Raw genomic sequence first — 19,277 nt, forward strand, 5'->3', positions numbered from 1 at the left:
CTTGCTTCAAAGACTTTAAAGAAAGTGGGACCTGCTGAACTTGCTGTCTTTGAAGAGAGGGTGTTTTGCTGGGCCGCCAGTTCCCTCTGAAGAACTCTTTACAAGTCCTTGGTGAATGGCTGTTTGCTGAACCTTAAAGGAATACTTCAGAGTGTCAGTTTGATGGCCCTTTACAAGAACAATTTGTGCTGACAAAAAGTGTCCACTTGAAATACTTTTTCTGGAGAAACACACTCTGAAACAGGTGCTGAACAAGGGGTTGTGAGTTGGAATGTACCGATACTTTATTTGTTAAACGGAATACAAGTACATGTACAGAGTACCGATAAAAGTACTTAATAAGGTAATAAAATATTTCTACCATAATAATAACAATTGCCATCAAAATGCAATGAATTTGAAGACAGATTTTCAGATTGTATCTGGTTGTTAAAATAAAACAGAAGGCTATTTCCAACCAGAAATAAACATAAAACTTTCTGTGTAAACAAAACAGTGGTATCAGAGTATATGAGCACAATATTGGCCCGAGACCTGATACTGGTGTCAGTATTGGTGCATCCCTAGTTGTGTGAAGAGCCTACTGTTTATAGGCCTTAGTGTCCAGATATTCTGAACAAACCTTCTGAAATAATCCCACCATTTCCCAGTAATGTTCGTTCACATTGTTGGATAAGCGATAATCTAAGAGTTGGCCTACCTGCTTTTTAACACCTGTGTCTGTCCACAGGCATTTATGTATGTATATATTCCTGGATGTATTCACTTGATGATATTTAATTCCCTCCCGTTTCCTTCTCTCTTCTCTCCGCCCCCTTCGGCTGCATGGGTTGGCCTGTCTTCCACCTGTCCAGGTGCACATGGAATGTGAGAAGCCTCTGGAGTGAGCTCTGACATCCCCCCCTTCCCCCTCCCCACACACACTCCACCCGTGTCTGGGTGCCCCCTCCTTCCTGACTGCAGTGACAGTGGGCTATGGCCACCAGCAGTAGCAGCAGCAGTGACAGGAGCTGTGACCGGAGCTCTACAGCTCGGCCAGGCTGGGTGGCCTTCAGTGACGACCTTTCCTCCCATCCAGATGAGGATACGCAGACAGGTACGGGCCACCATGGTTCTGGTTCTGGTGTTTACAAGATCCGCAGACGGGTACGGGCCTCTTTTGTTTACAAGATCCAGGGCTGTATGGTTCTGGCGCTGGTGTTCATAAGAGAACTAAACTGACACAAGCCAGTCGGTTCATTATTGATCTCAGAGCAATAATAATTAGTAATTATATAAACTAAGACTGGAGTTCATGGACTGGGCTGTTGTCTGGTCATGCAGGGTGTTCGTGTGCGTTAGTGTGATGGTGCACATTGATGTGTGTTAGTGTATTAGTTCTTCCACTCCTAGTCTAGACTATGTCTATCTAGACCATCTTCGCTGCGGGATGGTACTGTAGTCTCTCCACCTGACCTACTTGCAAAAACCCTCGCCCTATACCTACCCACCCCCACCACACTGTCATGCACTTATTCCCCTTCATACTCTGTGATAGCTTTACTTATAAATAATTGCCACCATCGACATCGTTTTCTGTTCCATTACTGTACTAACCCTTGTTATAGTAACCTATCAGCACACTGTATCCACTATCAATTTTGTACGAATCATATATCATGTTATTTTTGTATGAATTGTGTACATTTACCACATGTATGCTAGCATGCTCCCCCCCCCCCCTTGTGTTCCAAGGTTATCTTCAAGTTTTGTTCCTGATTAACATGGAGTTTTTTCTTGCCCCTGTCGTCATTATGCTTGCTCTAAAGGGGTTCAGGCCCTGGGCTCTGTAAAGCACCTAGAGACAATTTTATTGTCAATTTTATTTTCGTGTGTGTGTGTTCATGTGTGTGTATCTGTGTGTAAGGGTGTGTTATTGCGTTCCCAGATACTGTGACTGCTACCCAGAGCTTGTGCAGTGCTAGAGTGGATATGGGAAGCTCGTATGTATGTCAGAGTGTGTGTTTGAGTGTGTGAGTGTGTGTGTGTGTGTTTGCATACGTGCATGTGCGTATGTCAGAGTGTGTGTTGGTGTATTGGTGTGAGTTATCACTCTCCTGTGACATTCCCCCTGTTCCCTGCTGCCTATTGCTCATGGTGGAATGGGCATGGTGTGTGTGTGTCAGTGTGTGTGTGTGTGTGTATGTGTGTGTTTGTGTAAGTGTGTGTGTGTGTGTGTGTGTGTGTGTGTGTGTATGTGCGTGTTTGTGTATGTGCGTGTGTGTGTGTGTGTGTGTGTGTGTCTGTGTGTCTGTGTCTGTGTGTGTGTGTGTGTGTGTGTGTGTGTGTGTTAGTGTGTGTGTGTGTGTGTGTGTGTGTGTGTGTGTGTGTGTGTGTGTAATTGTGCATGTATGTGTGTCTGTGTGTGTGTATGTGCGTGTAAGTGTGTGTGTGTGTGTATGTGCGTGTAAGTGTTTGTATGTGTGTGTAAGTGTCTATTAGAGTACATTATCACCACTGTGTAACTCAGAGGTGGAGCAGCGCTGCACTGGGCATATACTGTGTTGTGATCTGACAGTGTGTGTCTGTGATATTAAGTCCTGCGAGCTTTGGTGTGTTAGCGCTGGAATAGGCAGGTTGTGTGTAGGTATTTCCCAGTGTGTGTGTCTGTGTGTGTGTGTGTATAATATAAAGTGCTTTGTGTTATGCTGTGGTGTGTTGGTGTTGTGTGTGCTCGCGCATGAGCGTATTTGTTTTCTTGGATTTTAAACCGCAGTTTTTTTTTTGTCCCCTTTCCTTCCAGATGAGGAGAGTGGCCTGCCTTTGCCTGACGGCGCCCAGCCCACCTCAAACTCCTCCACCTCTGCTCAGCCCCCTCACTCCAGCTCCTGGGTCCAGTTTGAGGAGAAGCCCTGGTCCTACTCCCCCCCTCCGCCCCCGTTGCAGGTAAAAGGTATGGCACAGGTGTAACGAACAGTCTGAAGCACTGATGATGTGTGTGGACCGGTGGTTGTCAATGCTGCTACTGGGCCGCCTAGTATGCATGTTTGTCATTGATTTCTTCTCTGCATTCCTGAGCTGGTTTTTGGCACCTTTGATTCAACCTACCTGAACATACCTGATTTAGATGATCAAAAGCATTGAAACGGCTGTACTGATTATACCAAGGTGGGTTTGGAGCAGAAGTAGTTAGAAGAAATGCAGGGTGGGGAAGCAGGATCTCAAATCAAACTAGAAGGGGACTACGAAGGCTCCGACCTCCACCAAGGCTAAATGCTCTCCCAATGTTAACGAAAGTGAAAATGAATTTGTGGATCAGCCCCGAGATTGGGATCTGCCACAACATTGAATGGGTTCTAATGTGGCTAGCGCTACACCCCTCTACTAGATTTCATGAAACCTGATAGTTTTTGTGTAATCCTGCTGACAAACAAATTAACAGACAGACAAACGAACGGCACGAAGATAGGAATAACAACCTTATCAAAACTGCTCTCATTGGTTTGTTTATGTCAGTGACCATATTCCAGCATATAGATTTAAGTTTATCAAGGTGTAAACTTCTCAAATCCTTTTTGAGGTTCATGTTGTATTAGCAGTGTAGCAATGTCTGGTAAATGCCTGCGAGAAATGAACAGATAAAGCCTTACAAAATGGCTTTTAGGTGAAGCTCAACTTTCTAACGCACATGCTTCATCCTATCCACTCTTTTCGTGTCTACTTCACTTCCATCTGATGGTGCACAGCCCACAGGTCTGTCCAGATTTTCAGTCCGTCCCAAAAGGCAAAATCCAAAATGTGAGGAAACACACACACACACACACACACACACACACACACACACACACACACACACACACACACACACACACATACACACATACACACACACACAGCCTCTCTGCTGCATGCCTTTGTAGTGTAGTCAACGGAGTATGCATGAGATCTGTTATACATGGGCAAGATTAACCAAGTCATACGCAGACTCGACAAACACATAATTACCCTTTTGTGAGCAATAAATCAGAGATTTTGGCCCCTTGAGTGGTCTCAGCATAGCAATTTCCTCTTTGTCTACCGATGGGTTGGATTGAGACGCAGATCAGGGAGGGGTGTGCCGGCACTTCACAGGAAATCTTTTGTGTCAGACTAGTTCTTGCAAGATCGGATGTGTCTGATGGGCTGCATGGTGGCTAATTGTTCTGTTTAATGAGCATGTTGGCCCATCTACACCCTAAAACAAATACATAACCTCAGAACATGAGAGCGAGCAACATCTGCTGCCATAATCAGATAATTAAAGGGTGGGTCTGGGGCATGCACTTTTAGTGTCAGAATCAATAAGGCTTCCAGAGACGTTGGAGCAAAGACAAAACAATGTGTTCATATCTTTTTTTCTTCTTACATTGGAGTCTATGGCTAGAACCGTATGGTAAATAATAATAATATTCATTGAAATTTGGCGCCTTCATTATTTTCGCCCAGTTTCATGGTTGTGCTTGAGCAGTCTAGAGTCACCAATGGGAGGTGTGTTTGTGCTGCAATGAGCAAAAAAATATTTTTCCTAATACCTTTTGATGTGCTGGCCTTATAAAAGTGGTTGGTATGTCTGTTTTTATGGTGTTATCATAGAGATCCTAAGGATCGAACATAGCAACTTGTCAACCCCATTTATGTGGATTATTTGATTTAATCAAAAAACTTCAAAAGATTCCAGCAGTCACAAACAGATGATATATTCTTTGGATATATTCTCACAAAAGTTCAAAATTGGCCTTCTAGGTCAATTGACATGAAACTTGCTGTGAGTGCATACAGCCATGCCCTTGTCACAATGACATGAAGTTTCCATGGCAACTATGCCCATCTGGGATGCTTGGCCCCCTCATCGCTGCTCGCAGCTATATTAAACCCTGATTGTGTTCATGTGGTGTGGTGATGTGGTTCAGTAGCTTCATATAACTGCAGCTAATGCAAAGATGCTCTTTCAGACAGATCTGATTTGTCCATCAACAAGTAATTAAGCTAATGGTTGTCGGTGGCATCAGTTGTCTCAAGGCAGCTGAAGCAATCTGAGTGCAGAGGAAAACCTCACGTTGCCATGGTGATTGTAATAAATCAGCTGGCGTTCCTGATTTGTCTGTGTGGCTTTGTGTTGCCGAGGGCTTGAGTGGTATTGCATTTGTCCTTAGTGTGATCAGGAAATGAATGCCGTTATGAAACTGTTGTATTGGATTGCCAGAAGGATGAAAAGTCATCTGTATAAACATCTCCAGAGTTGATGTAATCAGTTCGCAAAGCTTCACAATCATTTTGGAAATCGAATGTGAGATGTTGACGTGTACTCTCCTGTCTTGTAGTGTGAGAGAGAGAGAGTGTGTGTGAGTGTGTATATGTGTGTGTGTAGTTGTTTGCGTGTGTGTGTGTGAGAGAGAGAGAGTGTGTGTATGTGTGTAGTTGTGTGTGTGTATTTGTGTGTGTGTGCGTGTGCATGTGTAGACTCATGCATTGCTCTAAGCCTCGGTTGTTTTATGAAATATGGACAGATTGGCTTGAGTCATGCCTGGATGCCGTCGCCGTACGATTTCACATCATTGAGCTGAGCCTCTGTGGTGAGTTTAGAGTTTACAGGTGAATTTAGTCAGGTATGTCTCTGCCCGATGTGAGTCAACATACTGTACATTTGAGTCACGCATGTACCATTTGATGACATATTTACCACAGCCCTTTTATAACACTTCTTATCGACATGAAGCCTAAAACAACCCAAGTATTTTATTGAGAGGGCAAACAATGCAGAAATATCAGGTCCTGCATTACATGTAAGCCATCTGATCATCGCTTGAAGAGCTTAGAATACACTTACGAAAATGGGATTTCTTTTCTCTGAAGTTTGACCTTATAGCTTCTCATCTAAAAGTGAATGCTTCAACCTGTCCGGATTTAAACCTTTAGCAAAAGATTGTGCTAAATTATCTACTACCCTAGAGTTACATACTTGCGAATTATGATCAACTCTCTGCCTGTTTTGTTTTGACACCGCGATAATGTCTGCATATCTATAGGATAAATCTAAAGGACCGTGTATATGGTGTGTTCGTGAGCAGCTGAGCAGTGGGAGGGTTCCAAACTCCGAGAACGCAGGCGGGCCTGTTGAACAGGGAACATTCCACTAGGACAGGGGGAGGTTTTTGAGCGCTGTGAGAAGTAGGTTTGATGTCACTCAATAAGGCAGTGTTTGAGGTGAAAGCGCACTAATAAGTTACTTCATTGTTAAGATACGTTGTACTCATTAGTGCAGGTGATGCTGATACTTTGTAGTTTACTCATTTGTCTGTCTTGTAGCTATTTTTTCTCGCAACACATGTTTAGTTCTGGGCTTAAATCTACTTCAGCTTACCTCAGTACTATAAGGGAACATGCAGTGCAACACATAAAGGTACATACAGGTTAAGGTTGGTGGTATGTTCAGCCTGTATGCTGTAGCCATTTGCTTTGAATATAACAGACAATACAGATACATTCTTTATATTGCAGTGTTTTGAACCCCACCTCCCCCCGTTCTAAGGTCAAATTGAAAGGTAGAGGGCTGCATCAGGAAAGATCTGTTGTGATGCTTTTGTTTGCCGTACGTCCAAATACACATTCCTGTTGCCAGTGCACTCACTGTGCCAAGGGTGTACTCCGAAATCTGTTTAGAAGGCAGAACAATTCCATTCAAATGTTTTCTTTCTTTTATGTCACACTCAATTACTGTTAACCATGAGATGAGCGCTGCATGCACTAAAATTGTGTATGTGTGTGTGTGTGTGTGTGTGTGTGTGTGTGTGTGTCTGTGTGTCTGTGTGTGTGTGTGTGTCTGTGTGTCTGTGTGTGTATGAGCTCACATTGTTTTTGAAGTCTCTGTAAAATATTTGTCTTTGCCAGGGTAAGCGCACTGGCAGATTGCGAGCTATTCCACAGCCATTGTAAGCAGAGGTAATGGCCCCTCAGACGGTAATTATAACACGGCTAATTAAAATCATTGAGCTGATTGATTGCCCCCGCTGTTGTGATGGGTCGGATCCCTATCAGCATTCCCGGCGTTCCCGGCGTTCCCTACCTCATCCTTGATGTCTAATCCGTTTGCCAAAGCGCTGTTAGTCCCCCGAGTGAATATTTAATAGGCGCAATTCATAATTCAATGATCAACACCTGCTCATTAGTCTAGAACATAAGCACTTGTGTAGCTGTGCAGACTTAATTGTGTGTGTGTGTGTGTATGTGTGTGTGTGTGTGTACTTTTGTTTGTGTGTGTATGACTTTGTTTGTGTGAGTGTGTGTATGTATTTATTTGTAAGGTTGCACGGATTGTATTTCTCTGTGTGTGAGTGACTGGTAACCCTTGTAACTGTGATTTGAAGAGTTTGTGTTTATTAATATGTGTGCACATGTTTTTGTGTGTCTACTGTTTGTAAGAATGTATGTGTTAGTATGTATATTTGTGTGCATGCATGTCCGTGCATTTGTGTGAGCAAACATATTCAAATTATATCATTATAACATATTCAACACTTCTGTTTCTCTCCCTCTCTCCCTCTCTCCACCTCTTCCTGTCTTTCTCCCTCTCAACTTGCCTCTCTTCTCTACTCACCCTCCCTCTCTTACTATCTTCTTCTCTCTATCCCTCTCTCCCTCCTTCTTTCTCTGAGGTTTCCTTTCTTTCTATCCCTCTCTCCCTGCTTCTATCTCTGATGTATCCTCTCTTTCTCTCTATCCCTCTCTCCCTCCTTCTATCTCTGATGTATTCGGAATCTCCTCTCCTCTCCTCGCATCTCCTCTTCCTCTCTGATGTACCCCCCCCATCCTCCCCACCTCCCCATCTCCCCGTAGGTCCCAGGTACAGCATTTGCTCCTCTGCCAGTTTCTGGAGTGTGGTGCCCCCCTCTGAAAGCAGCTGGACCACCCAGTCTGAGGAGCAGGGCTCGCTAAGCATGGGGGCCTCCTCCTGTGACCTCCCCTCTCTCAACGCAGAGAGCCCATCACGGCCACACTCCTCAAGTGAGTCCCTTATGCACACACACACACACACACACACACACACACACACACACACACACACACACACACACACACACACACACACACACACACACACACACACTCTTGCACACAGTCAGAGGAGCAGAGTTCCCTAATCATGGGGGCCTCCTCTTGCAACCTCCCCTCAAGCCCCCCGAGCCTGCCACGACCACACTCCTGAGTCCCGTACACACACACACACACACGCACACACACACACACATGCACACACACACACACACACACACACACACAGGCTAAATATATGTTGACACACACTTATGCTAAATATATGATGACACACATATGCACACACACATGGTAAATGTGATACACACACATACATGGTTACTCACTCACTTACACTCACACACACACTCCACTCACGCCCCAAAAGTCAACATCAGTAGGCAGACGTGTGTGTGTGTGTGTGTGTGTGTGTGTGTGGGTTGGTTGTTATCATCCTCTTGAGATCTGCTCACACAGCTGTTTGGCACATGGCGCCTCTGTGGTCAGACACTCCCTGTTAGTGAAGAGCATTGGGTTCTGTCCTAGATAGGGCCCAATTAGGAGGGGCTCTGGAGCAAGGAGGATGATGAGAGGCTGCTGATGTGGTCCAGCACAAGCCCACATTTGGGCCAAGCGTGACTGAGCCTGGCTACTCCCTGCTGGAGTGGAGAGGCTACAGATGTGGAGTCTAGTTCAGCACTGACCTCTCCCCAAATGACAGCTAATACTGAGACAGATATTCTCTAGGCAGACTCACAGGAAGAACACTGCTTTCTCTCTCTCTCTCTTTCTGTCTCTCTCTCTGTCTCTCTCTCACACACAAACACACACACACACACACACACACACACACACACACACACACAGGTCTTTTAATGGGACACAGCATTGCACCACAGTCTGTGCTCTTTAAGGGCCAGGAAATGTAGAAAGGAAGACACAGCACAGAAGGTCATGGAATGAGAATAATAGATGGTCTACGGCACAGGGATATCTCCCCTGCTAAGGACACTCTCACTGGTAACACAACACCTCAGCTGCTGTGTGTAGCTGCAGCAAAGAGACAGAGCAGACTCAGAGAGACGATAGGAGTAGGACAGAGAGGAGTGGAGGAGAGAAGAGAAGAAAAAAAGAGAAGAGAAGATAGGAGGAGAGGAAAGAAGTGAAGAGAAGAGAGGAGAAAAGACAAGACAAGAGAAGAGGAGAGGAAAGAAGAGAAGAGAGGAGAAAAGAGAGGAGAGTCAGGAGTCTCACCCGCTGAGTCTCTCATGGCCGACGTGTCCTTGTTCCCACTCCACCTCTCCCCACAGACAGTGATTCACTGAATCTGCCGTTTCTATGGCGACAGAGGGAGGAGGAAGAGAAGGGCGAGGTGGTCTGTGCTGGCTAGTTTTATTTATTACGATGCAGCAGCTTTCCTCTCTCCCCTCCAAACCATCCTGCTGAGAAAACTATGGCACAAACGAAATGAAAGGCCTCAGGTGAACACTATTATCGCCCTGGCAGAGTGGGAACCAAACTCTATTATCTCCCTGGCAGTGTGGGCACCAAACTCTAATATCGCCCTGGCAGAGTTGGCACCAAACTCTAATATATACCTGGCAGAGTGGGCACCAAACCCTAATATCGCCCTGGCAGAGTGGCACCAAACTCTATTATCGCCATGGCAGAGTGGCACCAAACTCTATTATCGCCATGGCAGAGTGGGCACCAAACTCTAATATCGCCCTGGCAGAGTTGGCACCGTACTCTAATATCGCCCTGGCAGAATGGGCACCAAACTCTAATATCGTCCTGGGCAAAGTGACACCAAACTCTAATATCGCCCTGGCAGAGTGGCACCAAACTCTATTATCGTCCTGGCCAAAGTAACACCAAACATTAATATCGCCCTGGCAGAGTGGCCCCAAACCCTAATATCGCCCTGGCAGAGTGGCACCAAACCCTAATAGTGGGCACCAAATGCTGAGGCCTTGAATTAACTGTTGCTTTTGCAGATTTATTTGCTTTACAGTGCATCATACCCCAATAAATGCAGTAGTACAGAGGTCCTTATTGGGGTCTGACTGGGATCCACCTGTTCGATCTGCTTACGTCAGAGCCTGGCCTTGGCCCAAATCCGGGCCGAACCTGACCCACAGTCAGCTGCTCACTGGCAGGATCGTAACATATATTACACAATAATAATAATGTAAATATGGAAAAACCATTTCCTGGCCTTAAGGATCCTAGGGACCTCCTCAAGATGCATTCGTGCATCTGTGTCTGGGTGTGTGTGTATTAGTGTGTGTGTGTGTGTGTGTGTGTGTGTGTGTGTGTGTGTGTGTGTGTGTGGACCTGTTCAGTAACCATTCTGGTGTACTCAGGCAGTCTTAAGTAATCACGCATGACAAAGCAGCCATGAGGATGACAGGAAGTGGGTGTGGTGGGCTTGGCGGAGCGGTTCGCTGCTCCCTAATAGCCCGTGTACGTACGACTCCCCCCCACACACAAACAGCCTTGATGTGTGAGCGCCGGCATTAACAAGCGGGGGTCCATGTCTGACGTTATGCCAAAGACAGGAAAGACACTCGGAGTCTCTCTCTTCTGGGGTGTGTGTTTGTGTGTGTGTGTGTGTGGGTGTGTGTGTGTGTGTGTGTGTGTGTGTGTGTGTGTGTGTGTGTGTGTGTGTGTGTGTGTGTGTGTGTGTGTGTGCAAGTGTGTTTGTGCGCGCGCGTGTGTGTGTTCAATTGTGCTTTAGGGTACAGATACTTTAAAAGACATTAACATGGGAGTGAAGCAGGCGCATTGGTCCTGAGGGAATCCCACATGGGTTGGAGGAAGGGGGTGTAGGAGTAGTGCAGGAATATGGCCTTTTGATGTGTGTGTGTGTGTGGGTGTGGGTGTGAGAGAGAGAGTGTTAAGTTCTAAGTATACTTTAGCGGACACGGCTACGTTTATGTATGATGCATGATGCAGATTAAACACTGATAAAATGAGAGTATAGTTTATTTCATGCTTCGGCGAATCATAGTTGATTAGATTACCAGCAACAGTACTTCAAGGCAGGTAGCTATTGCTATTAGATAGAGGAGTACAAGCTTATGAACGGGCAGAGAAAACTATTGATGGACCTGAGCCACTACTGTATAAATCCTGGAAGTACTTTATTGTACCTAAGAATCTAGCCTCTTGCCATAAATAATATATAATTCCACTGCAAACAAGTAATGAAGTTATGCTATTATTAGCTCATGGGGTTCTCATAAGGGGATGGTCATAAAGTAAACCCAACACTGTGCTTTAGGTACAATTCCTGGCATCGCAGTGTGTGTGTGCGCATGTTTGTGTGTGTGTGTGTGTGTGCAATATATGTGTGTAGTGTGGCGTAGAGCGTTGTCTGCAGTGATGGCGTGTGTGCAGCTCCGTCAGGCTGGATTATGGCTCAGTGGTTGTGGATTGCAGCTGTGGCTCATGGCGATGCTCTTCTGGGGACTGAAGCAGAACTAATAGAGCTGACAGGTGGGGAGAGACAGGGTACACTGGACACACACACACACACTGGACACACACACACACACACTGGACTCACACACACGACACAGACACACACTCTACACACATGCACCCTCACACACACTAAACACACAGGCACACACTCTACACACATACACCCTCACACACACACTAAACACACAGGCACACACTCTACACGCATACACACTTACACATGCTAAACACACACAACCACATACACACACACGACACCTATACACACACTAAACAAACACATACACACACACACACACACACACACACACACACACACACACACACACACACACACACACACACACACACAGAAAAAAAGCCACATATAAGATTACAGGAGAAGAGCGTGAAGAGAGTTGTTGTCTTTGTGTCTGGGCATTTCTGTGGTGGCGCTGGTTCCCTGGAAGACTGATTCATATCCTGTCGGTAACCAGTTTTGAAACCGTCAGGGCAGCTCCAAACGCCCTGGTAGACATTTTAAGATGGAGGCATCACATAAGTGAACATCAGGAAAGGATGAATCAGTGTGATGAGGCCTTTGAACTGTCAGTGCTTCAATAATCTTTTCTCTTTTTAGAGCACCGCTTGCTATCTATACGTTCACATAAGTGAACATCAGGAAAGGATGAATCAGTGTGATGAGGCCTTTGAACTGTCAGTGCTTCAATAATATTTTCTCTTTTCAGAGCACAGCTTGCTATCTATACGTTCACATAAGTGAAGATCAGGAAATGATGAATCCGTGTGATGAGGCCTTTGAACTGTCAGTGCTCCAATAATCTTTTCCCCTTTTAAAGCACAGCTTGCTATTCATACGTAGCTGACATCAGGTCAGTGATCATCAGGACAGGGTATATTCTCGCCCTGTGGGAGAGGACCTGTGGAGTCTTCAGTAGCTGTTGAGTTAACACATTGCTTCCTTTCCCATGCCTCTGACCCCTGCCGTGGCACCCCCTGAGACCTCCACCTGCGTCCTTCACTCAGCGCACGGTCCAGTTTCATCTGCTGCAGCACTAATGCAAGCAGCTGTGGTTTCCCAGAGCCGTAATGACCACCTCTGCCCTTCCTCTCCCCTGAGGCTCGGCAGGGGAGGCCCAGCCATCAGCCCACAGATATCGGCATGCGGAGGGAGCTGTGAGCAGGGAGGGAGGAGGGTCTGAGGTGTCTGACACCAGCTCACTCTGATGGGGCCGTCGTTGGGTCCGTGAGGGGTGCAACTCATGAGTCCTGTAGCCCTGCTTAGACATCTTCATTCTTAAAGGGACTGTCCGCGATCCTGGCGAAAGGTTGTTGATGGTTGAGTTATGCAGCCAATCAATTTACACCCTTCCCTCCTGTGCTCCTGCAGTAATGTGTTGATTGGCGTTGAGTTTGTTTGAGTGGATTCACAGAAAGGGATGGCCAGAGGACCTTGAGGAGCAGACCCCTGAATTTGACAAAAAAGTGTACAGGATTAGAATCACTGACGGCACCATTTTAAGTAATCTTTTGTTAAATGACAAGGGATACTGTATGGAAAAAAAGATAACAAAAAAACACTCTGGTAGCCTTCTGATGATGCTAGCATCATGTCCCGTCATGTCACGATGCTGAGGGGCGCTCTTGGCATTGATCTCTATGGAAGAAAACCAAAACTCACGGCTGGTTCTGCAGGAAGTGTTTTGTAACTCTTTACCTTGACTGCTAAGGCAAACATCAGCTTGCGGGTACAGGTTTCAGCCCCACCCAGTGACTCACCCCTCACCCCTCCCCCGACCTTAAAGCAGTCAGCCTTTTAAAAGCAGGTCGGGGGTAATTAGGTTGTGAATTAGCAAGTAGCACTTATTGAGCATAAAGGACTGTTTTGCATCAGCTTATGTCAGGCCAAATGCATACATATGCACTGAGTATCCCTTCATTGCCACTTGTCTTCATCGGGACCTACTTCCTGAGGGGCAGTAAGCTGATTTGGTTCCTAAATCTGTCTGAGACCCCATGACCCTGCTGTGTTGACTGACCACATGTTTAACCCCATTAGCTATGCCCTCCTGCTCAGCTCCACAGACAGAGGGAAGGAATCCTTCACCGGGGTCCCTCGCCCTCAGTGTCAGAGGCTCTATTACTGTGTGTGTCTTTGTGTGTGTCTTTGTGTGTGTGTGTGTGTGTCTGTGTGTCTGTGTGTCTGTGTGTGTGTTACAGTGTGTATGTGTGTGTGTGTGTGTTAGTGTATGTGTCTGTGCGTGTATATGTGTTTGTGTGTGTGTGTGTGTGTTACAGTGTGTATGTGTGTGTGTGTTAGTGTATGTGTCTGTGCGTGTACGGTATATGTGTTTGTGTGTGTGTGTGTGTGTGTGTGTGTGTGTGTGTGTGTGTGTGTGTGTGTGTGTGTTTGTGTGTGTGTGTGTGTGTGTGTGTTTGTTAAATGGAGCCTAAGCAGTGTATGATGACATTGGCTCAAGAAACTGTGTGTGTTTTTCTCAGGGCTCATGCCACCTACACCATTCTGAGTTGGAGATGTTGGTATTTGCAGAGTAATCTCTCTGAGCACACTTTGCCTGTCTGCCAGTGGAGATAGGAGAGAGAGAGAGTAAAGGGAGTGAGAGAAAGAAGGGGGGAGAGAGAGGAGGGGGGAGAGAGAGAGAGAAGGGGGAGATAGGAGAGGGACGAGAAAGAAATAGGTAAAAGACAAACACAGAAAGACTCTCAGAGATATAGAGAATGTAGAAAGTGGTGAGAGACAGCGAGAGAAAAAGTAAAAGACAGACAGAAAGACAGAAAGTTAGACATAGAAAGAGAGACAGAGAGAAGGGAATGAAAGACCTGCTGCCTGCTATAAAGTTATGAACATTAGTTTGCCCAAGCCCTCTATTGCACTTCAGTAATAACTAAATTACTACATTTGATTATAGTGTTATATCTTCCAGAGTAGAGTTAATAATTTATCAGAGGGCATCTGTAATGGCTGTTTGGTAAAGGTGTGGCCAATAAACAAACAGCATGGAGTGTTACCTGTTTGGGAGTTTAGGGCCGGCCTCTTTCCTGTAACTAGGGCGATCCGACAGACAGGCACCTACATGTTTCTCCTGAAGTATGTAGGCGTCAGGGCGGCTGCGGTGGTCACGTGGCTGGCCACCAACCGCTAACGCTAACACCATGGATCAGAGGTGAACACGGCCGGATTAAGCCTCCTTGCTCACGCTCTCCCCCTCTCTCTCTCTCTCTCGTGCGTGCTCACTTGCTCGCCGGTCTCACTAGCTCCCGGACCTCTGCGGCGTCTCCACCGGTGAGTTCCCATGTGCGGGGGAGAGCTGTGATTGGTAGCTGCTGTGCTGCTAGCAGGGGGGAAGTGTGGGGTGTTTTGAGAGTGCCTGTTGGTGCAAGTGGCCTTTTGTCAGAGGTGTCATTAAGTCTGTGTGTGTGTATGTATGTCTGTTTGCTTGTATCTGTGTGTGTCTCTCTCTGGATATGTGTGTGTGTTTTTGTGTGTTGTATATGAGGATAGCAGACCGGAATATTCAGCAGGGGGTTATTGCTTTTAACACCACCAGCTCGCGCACACACACACCCACACACACCCACACACAGCCTGCTGTGACAGGGCCTCTATCCCTGGTTAAAGGGTTAGACCTTAAATGGAACCCTACTGCCTTTGTTAGAGTGTCACATTAAGGATCATTGAGGCCATGTGAGTCGTGTCCTCTTTGAAGTCATGTGTGAGAGGGTTGTGCTCATATGTCAAGGTAATGTGCAGTGCTTTCTAATGCATTACTACATCTTACACTAATCTTCCTCCCAACTGTCAAACTATTTCTACTAAGTGGAACACAAGACAGCTAGAGAGGGGGGAGAGAGGAGAGACAGTGTGTGCATGAGGGAGAGGGAGAGAGAAAGAGAAGTGAAAACTTGTCAGTGTGTGTGTGTGTGTGTGTGTGTGCCTGAGAGAGTGAGGTTTTCCTATGTTCTGTGCTGTGGTGATTAAGTTCCTTGTTTCCCGCAGCAGCCGGGCTTGGTTGTAATACATTGTTGCTCTGGTTTGAATGCTCAGATAAGCCAGCGCTTAGCAACAGTCACTCGCTTTTCACGGGGTCCTCAGCTCAGTCTCGCTGTAAAGATCCCCATTCCATACCCATAAGCCACAGCCAAACAGGACTCCAGTGTGAGTGAAAGGTGAGCCTTTCAAAGCTATTTTCTTTGTTGCCCTCCTCCACTTCACAAGGTAAGGTGGACATGACAGGCTTCTTCTTTTTAGAAGATTTTGCCCAACCTCCCTGTCCCAAGGGTTGTTTTTATTCTGTAACCTGAAGAAACTTGTTGTGGAAGTGCTCCTTACACGATGTGCTGAACTTCGCAGTTAGTCTTCCCTCAGGCCTTTGGCTCTCAAGCACGCTCTTTACAGCCTTCCCTGGTCTGTCTTGTTACAGGAAAAAACTCAGCATCTGTCTTATACTGTATAACAAACGCAGATGGACATTTTGCTCAATAGAAAAAGAATATTCACATATATTAACAAAAATCTATTTTTATTTTTGTTGGAAAGTCAGAGAGCATACTCAGTATATCTATGTAACTGTGCAGATGGTGTTGGTCACAGTTCTACTGACAAACTGCACAGTCTGAGGTACTATGGCATTCTCTCAAGCCTGTGCTGTGTGCAGTCTCGCACAGATCGACTGCATTGCACCTAAGAAGATACACTTAATCTTCAGCCTTAGGGGAGCTCAGAATGCTAGTCTCAAATGTTTCTTCAACCTAGTAAAACCCACTCAATTGTACGTATATTCCAATGAGAATATCTTTATTGTATTTTGTGTGTTCATCTACAGGATCAACTGTCTGTTTTGATGTGTTTGGATGCGTATTCAAGAAGAAGCTGCTTCCATTCCACACCATGTAGTTCTGCTACAGTTTCTGTCGTTGTCTCTCCCATTTGGTTCTGTGTGGAGACCGAGGAGTTTAATTTAATTCCTTCTTTCTTCAGTAGCAGAAAGTGGGTTTGAGGTAGAGAGTGCTGGTGCCTAGCAACAGGTGAATTCTGGTTCCCCCTATCTTTAAATTGGCTGCAGAGAGATGCTTTCAGAGTGTTGGAATGAGGAGAGCGAGACCAAGGCTGAGTTTCATGCATCTCAGTGCCAACAAAGGCATCCGAGTCACAAAGAGAATTGATGTTCTCGTTTTGGGCTTTGTTTTGTCTTTGACAGCATTCAGAATTTTGGATGCTCCAGGAGGGTACTTTTATAACACCTTTTGTTTCAGCCTTTTTGTGGATTATTTTAGGTCAGCTTGGAAAACAAAAGGAACTCAGGGAAACAAAGGGACTTTGGAAAAAGGCGATTTTTCCACTTGACATGTTGACAAACAAAACAGCCTCATTAGACTGGGAACTTTGCTGTGTCTCTTGGGAGTGGGTGATTGTGTTACCCTAGCGACTGTGAGCGTAGGTACTGCTGATGCACGTTAGCTGAAAAAGGAGGCTCTTGACTCAGCAGTTTCTTTTGTTAATGAAACCAAAACCCTGTAGACTGTGGTCACATGGTGTGTGTGTGTGAGAGAGAGAGAGAGAGAGAGAGAGAGAGAGAGAGAGAGAGGAGAGTGGTGGTGGGGTGTTATTATGTAACTTTATGTGTGAAAATTAGGTTGTTTAATTGTGATCTATCTTTCTTGCTCCATCCTGAACTTGCTCAGGCTTGTCTGATGGTTGGGTTTCGTGAGAATGTTGACTGCATCACAGACTCCTCCTTTACCTTGTTTGACCTTTCTCTTCTGTCTCCCCATAGATTTAGCCTTGTCCTTTCTCTTTGGTTTGCCCATAGATTTAGTCTTGAAATGTCTTCCTTTGTAAAACCAATCGAAACAAGAAATAAGGGATGGGAAACTGTGTGTTCATGTTTTTGTGTGTGTGCACGTGTGCACGTCCGCTTGTGAGTGTGTGTGTCCTCCAGTAACCACACGACTGTGGTTATTGCAGGGTATCACTTGAGTAACTTGGGTAAAATATGCCATTTCCGTTTTTTCTGGAAAGTTTTGAAAATCAAAATGTCCTACTGCACTTTTAGCTGAAGACTTCATACAACGTCAGAAAAACTAGCTTGTTTTTTCAGCTGTATTTAAACAACAACTTTTTTATTTCAGGTTCTTCTGTCTTCCAAGATGATGAGGGAGTAACCATGGATTCATTAAACTGGACATCCAACAACAAGCACACAAATGGCCAAGCCAACACTCGGTTTGCCAGTTGGGTCACATTCGATGATGACGAGGAGTCCGACTTTCAGCCGTCTAACCGCCCGTCCCGGATGAACCTGGATAACCTCAACCACTCGCCCCTACAGGACTCTAACAGCAACCTGATCGTCTCTTCGGCACAGAACCAGACGGCGGAGCGCCATCTTTTGGATCTGACTCCGGACGGAACCAAGCCTGGCTTTGTGCTGGATCCTGGTCCGCTGATCCAAAGCCAGACTTCCTTCAGCAAGAAGAACCCTTTCTTTGACGAGGAGTTCTCCGATCTTCTGCCCTCGCCCATCAACCCCTTCAGCTCCTTCTTTGACCAACAGGAAGTGAAGAAGTCGCAGAGCAACGGATCCTGTCTGGACAGCCCTCCACTGTTCTCGTACAGCTCGCCGTTCTTTCAGTCCACCGACTCTGATCTGCAGACGGAATCAGTCTTACTCTTCTCCGCCGTAGCTGACCCCAGTGGCGAGGATGAGGGGTTGGGTCGAGATTCCCCCAGAGATGAGCTTGATACACTCAGGAACCTTCAGATCGCCGACCCGGACGGCTACACCAGTCCCACACTGCCTGATGACCCCGCCGACGCAGAGGACGAAGACGGGTTGGCATACATGCCGAGTCACATGACGGATCAGGACGGCTGGCCCATGCTGCTTCGCATCCCAGAGAAGAAGAACATCATGTCCTCTCGGCACTGGGGGCCCATCTTTGTCCGTCTGAGCGACTCTGGGTGCCTGAAGCTCTTCTACGAGAGAGGCCTGGAGAAGCCCTTCAAGGAGTTCCAGCTCGGCGCTCATCACGAGCTGTCCGAACACAAGCTGCAGAATTACGATGACAGCGGACGCGTGCACACCCTCAGCATAGACCATGTGGTATACAAGGAGAAGCGCAAGATCCAGCCCAAGGTGTCTGTGGTGCACCTACCCTCTAGGGAGCAGCTAGTGAAGCTAGGGACTAAGAATTATGAGGACTTATTGAGCTTCAAACACGCACTGCAGGAGCGGCTGGTGGGATTGCCCGCAGATGTGGGCACTCCTTGTCCCTCTGTGAGCTTCTCCGAGGAGGAAGTGGCTGTGGAGGTACGAGATGAGTTCTACGGAACGGTGGCCAAAGGGGACTGCCGGATACTCAATCATCTGGTTCTCACCCGGGTCAGCATGCTTGTCTTTGCCTCCGGTTCTCCAGCCTGCCGAATTGGGCTCAACGACGTACTGGTGAAGGGCAAAGAAGTCGTGTCGAGGCAGGATATTATCCCCAACACCACAACACGTTGGATCCGACTCCGAGAATGCCGATTGCATCACTCCGTCGACCAGCAGGATTTCGCAGAGTCTCGAGTAATTTCCTTCAACCCTCCCATCGGGCGGAGGTTCGAACTGTTGCAATTTCGCACAGCGTTCGCCGAGAAAACGCTCCCCTTCACAGTGCGAACGGTGGCCAGCATCAGGGGCGCGGAAGTGGAGCTGCAGTCCTGGCTGGTGATGTCC

The 19,277-nt window shown here is 46.5% G+C and overlaps 1 protein-coding gene across 1 annotated transcript in view; it reads left to right on the forward strand.

The window, feature by feature from the left end:
- Positions 1-975: 975 nt before the first annotated feature.
- Positions 976-19,277, forward strand: part of ston2 (stonin 2) — a gene marked incomplete at its 5' end in the record, with an annotated part of 21,855 nt that continues 3,553 nt past the window's right edge. Inside the window, 4 exons of the mRNA XM_080849555.1 lie at positions 976-1,096; positions 2,783-2,932; positions 7,852-8,019; positions 17,689-19,277. The exon at positions 17,689-19,277 is cut by the window's right edge and continues 280 nt beyond it. Of these exons, the coding sequence (XP_080705681.1) occupies positions 976-1,096; positions 2,783-2,932; positions 7,852-8,019; positions 17,689-19,277 (2,028 nt within the window). The remainder of the gene's footprint in view (positions 1,097-2,782; positions 2,933-7,851; positions 8,020-17,688) is intronic.

This window comes from Sprattus sprattus, assembly GCF_963457725.1.
Source record: "Sprattus sprattus genome assembly, chromosome: 13".
In the NCBI taxonomy this organism is placed as follows: domain Eukaryota; kingdom Metazoa; phylum Chordata; class Actinopteri; order Clupeiformes; family Clupeidae; genus Sprattus; species Sprattus sprattus.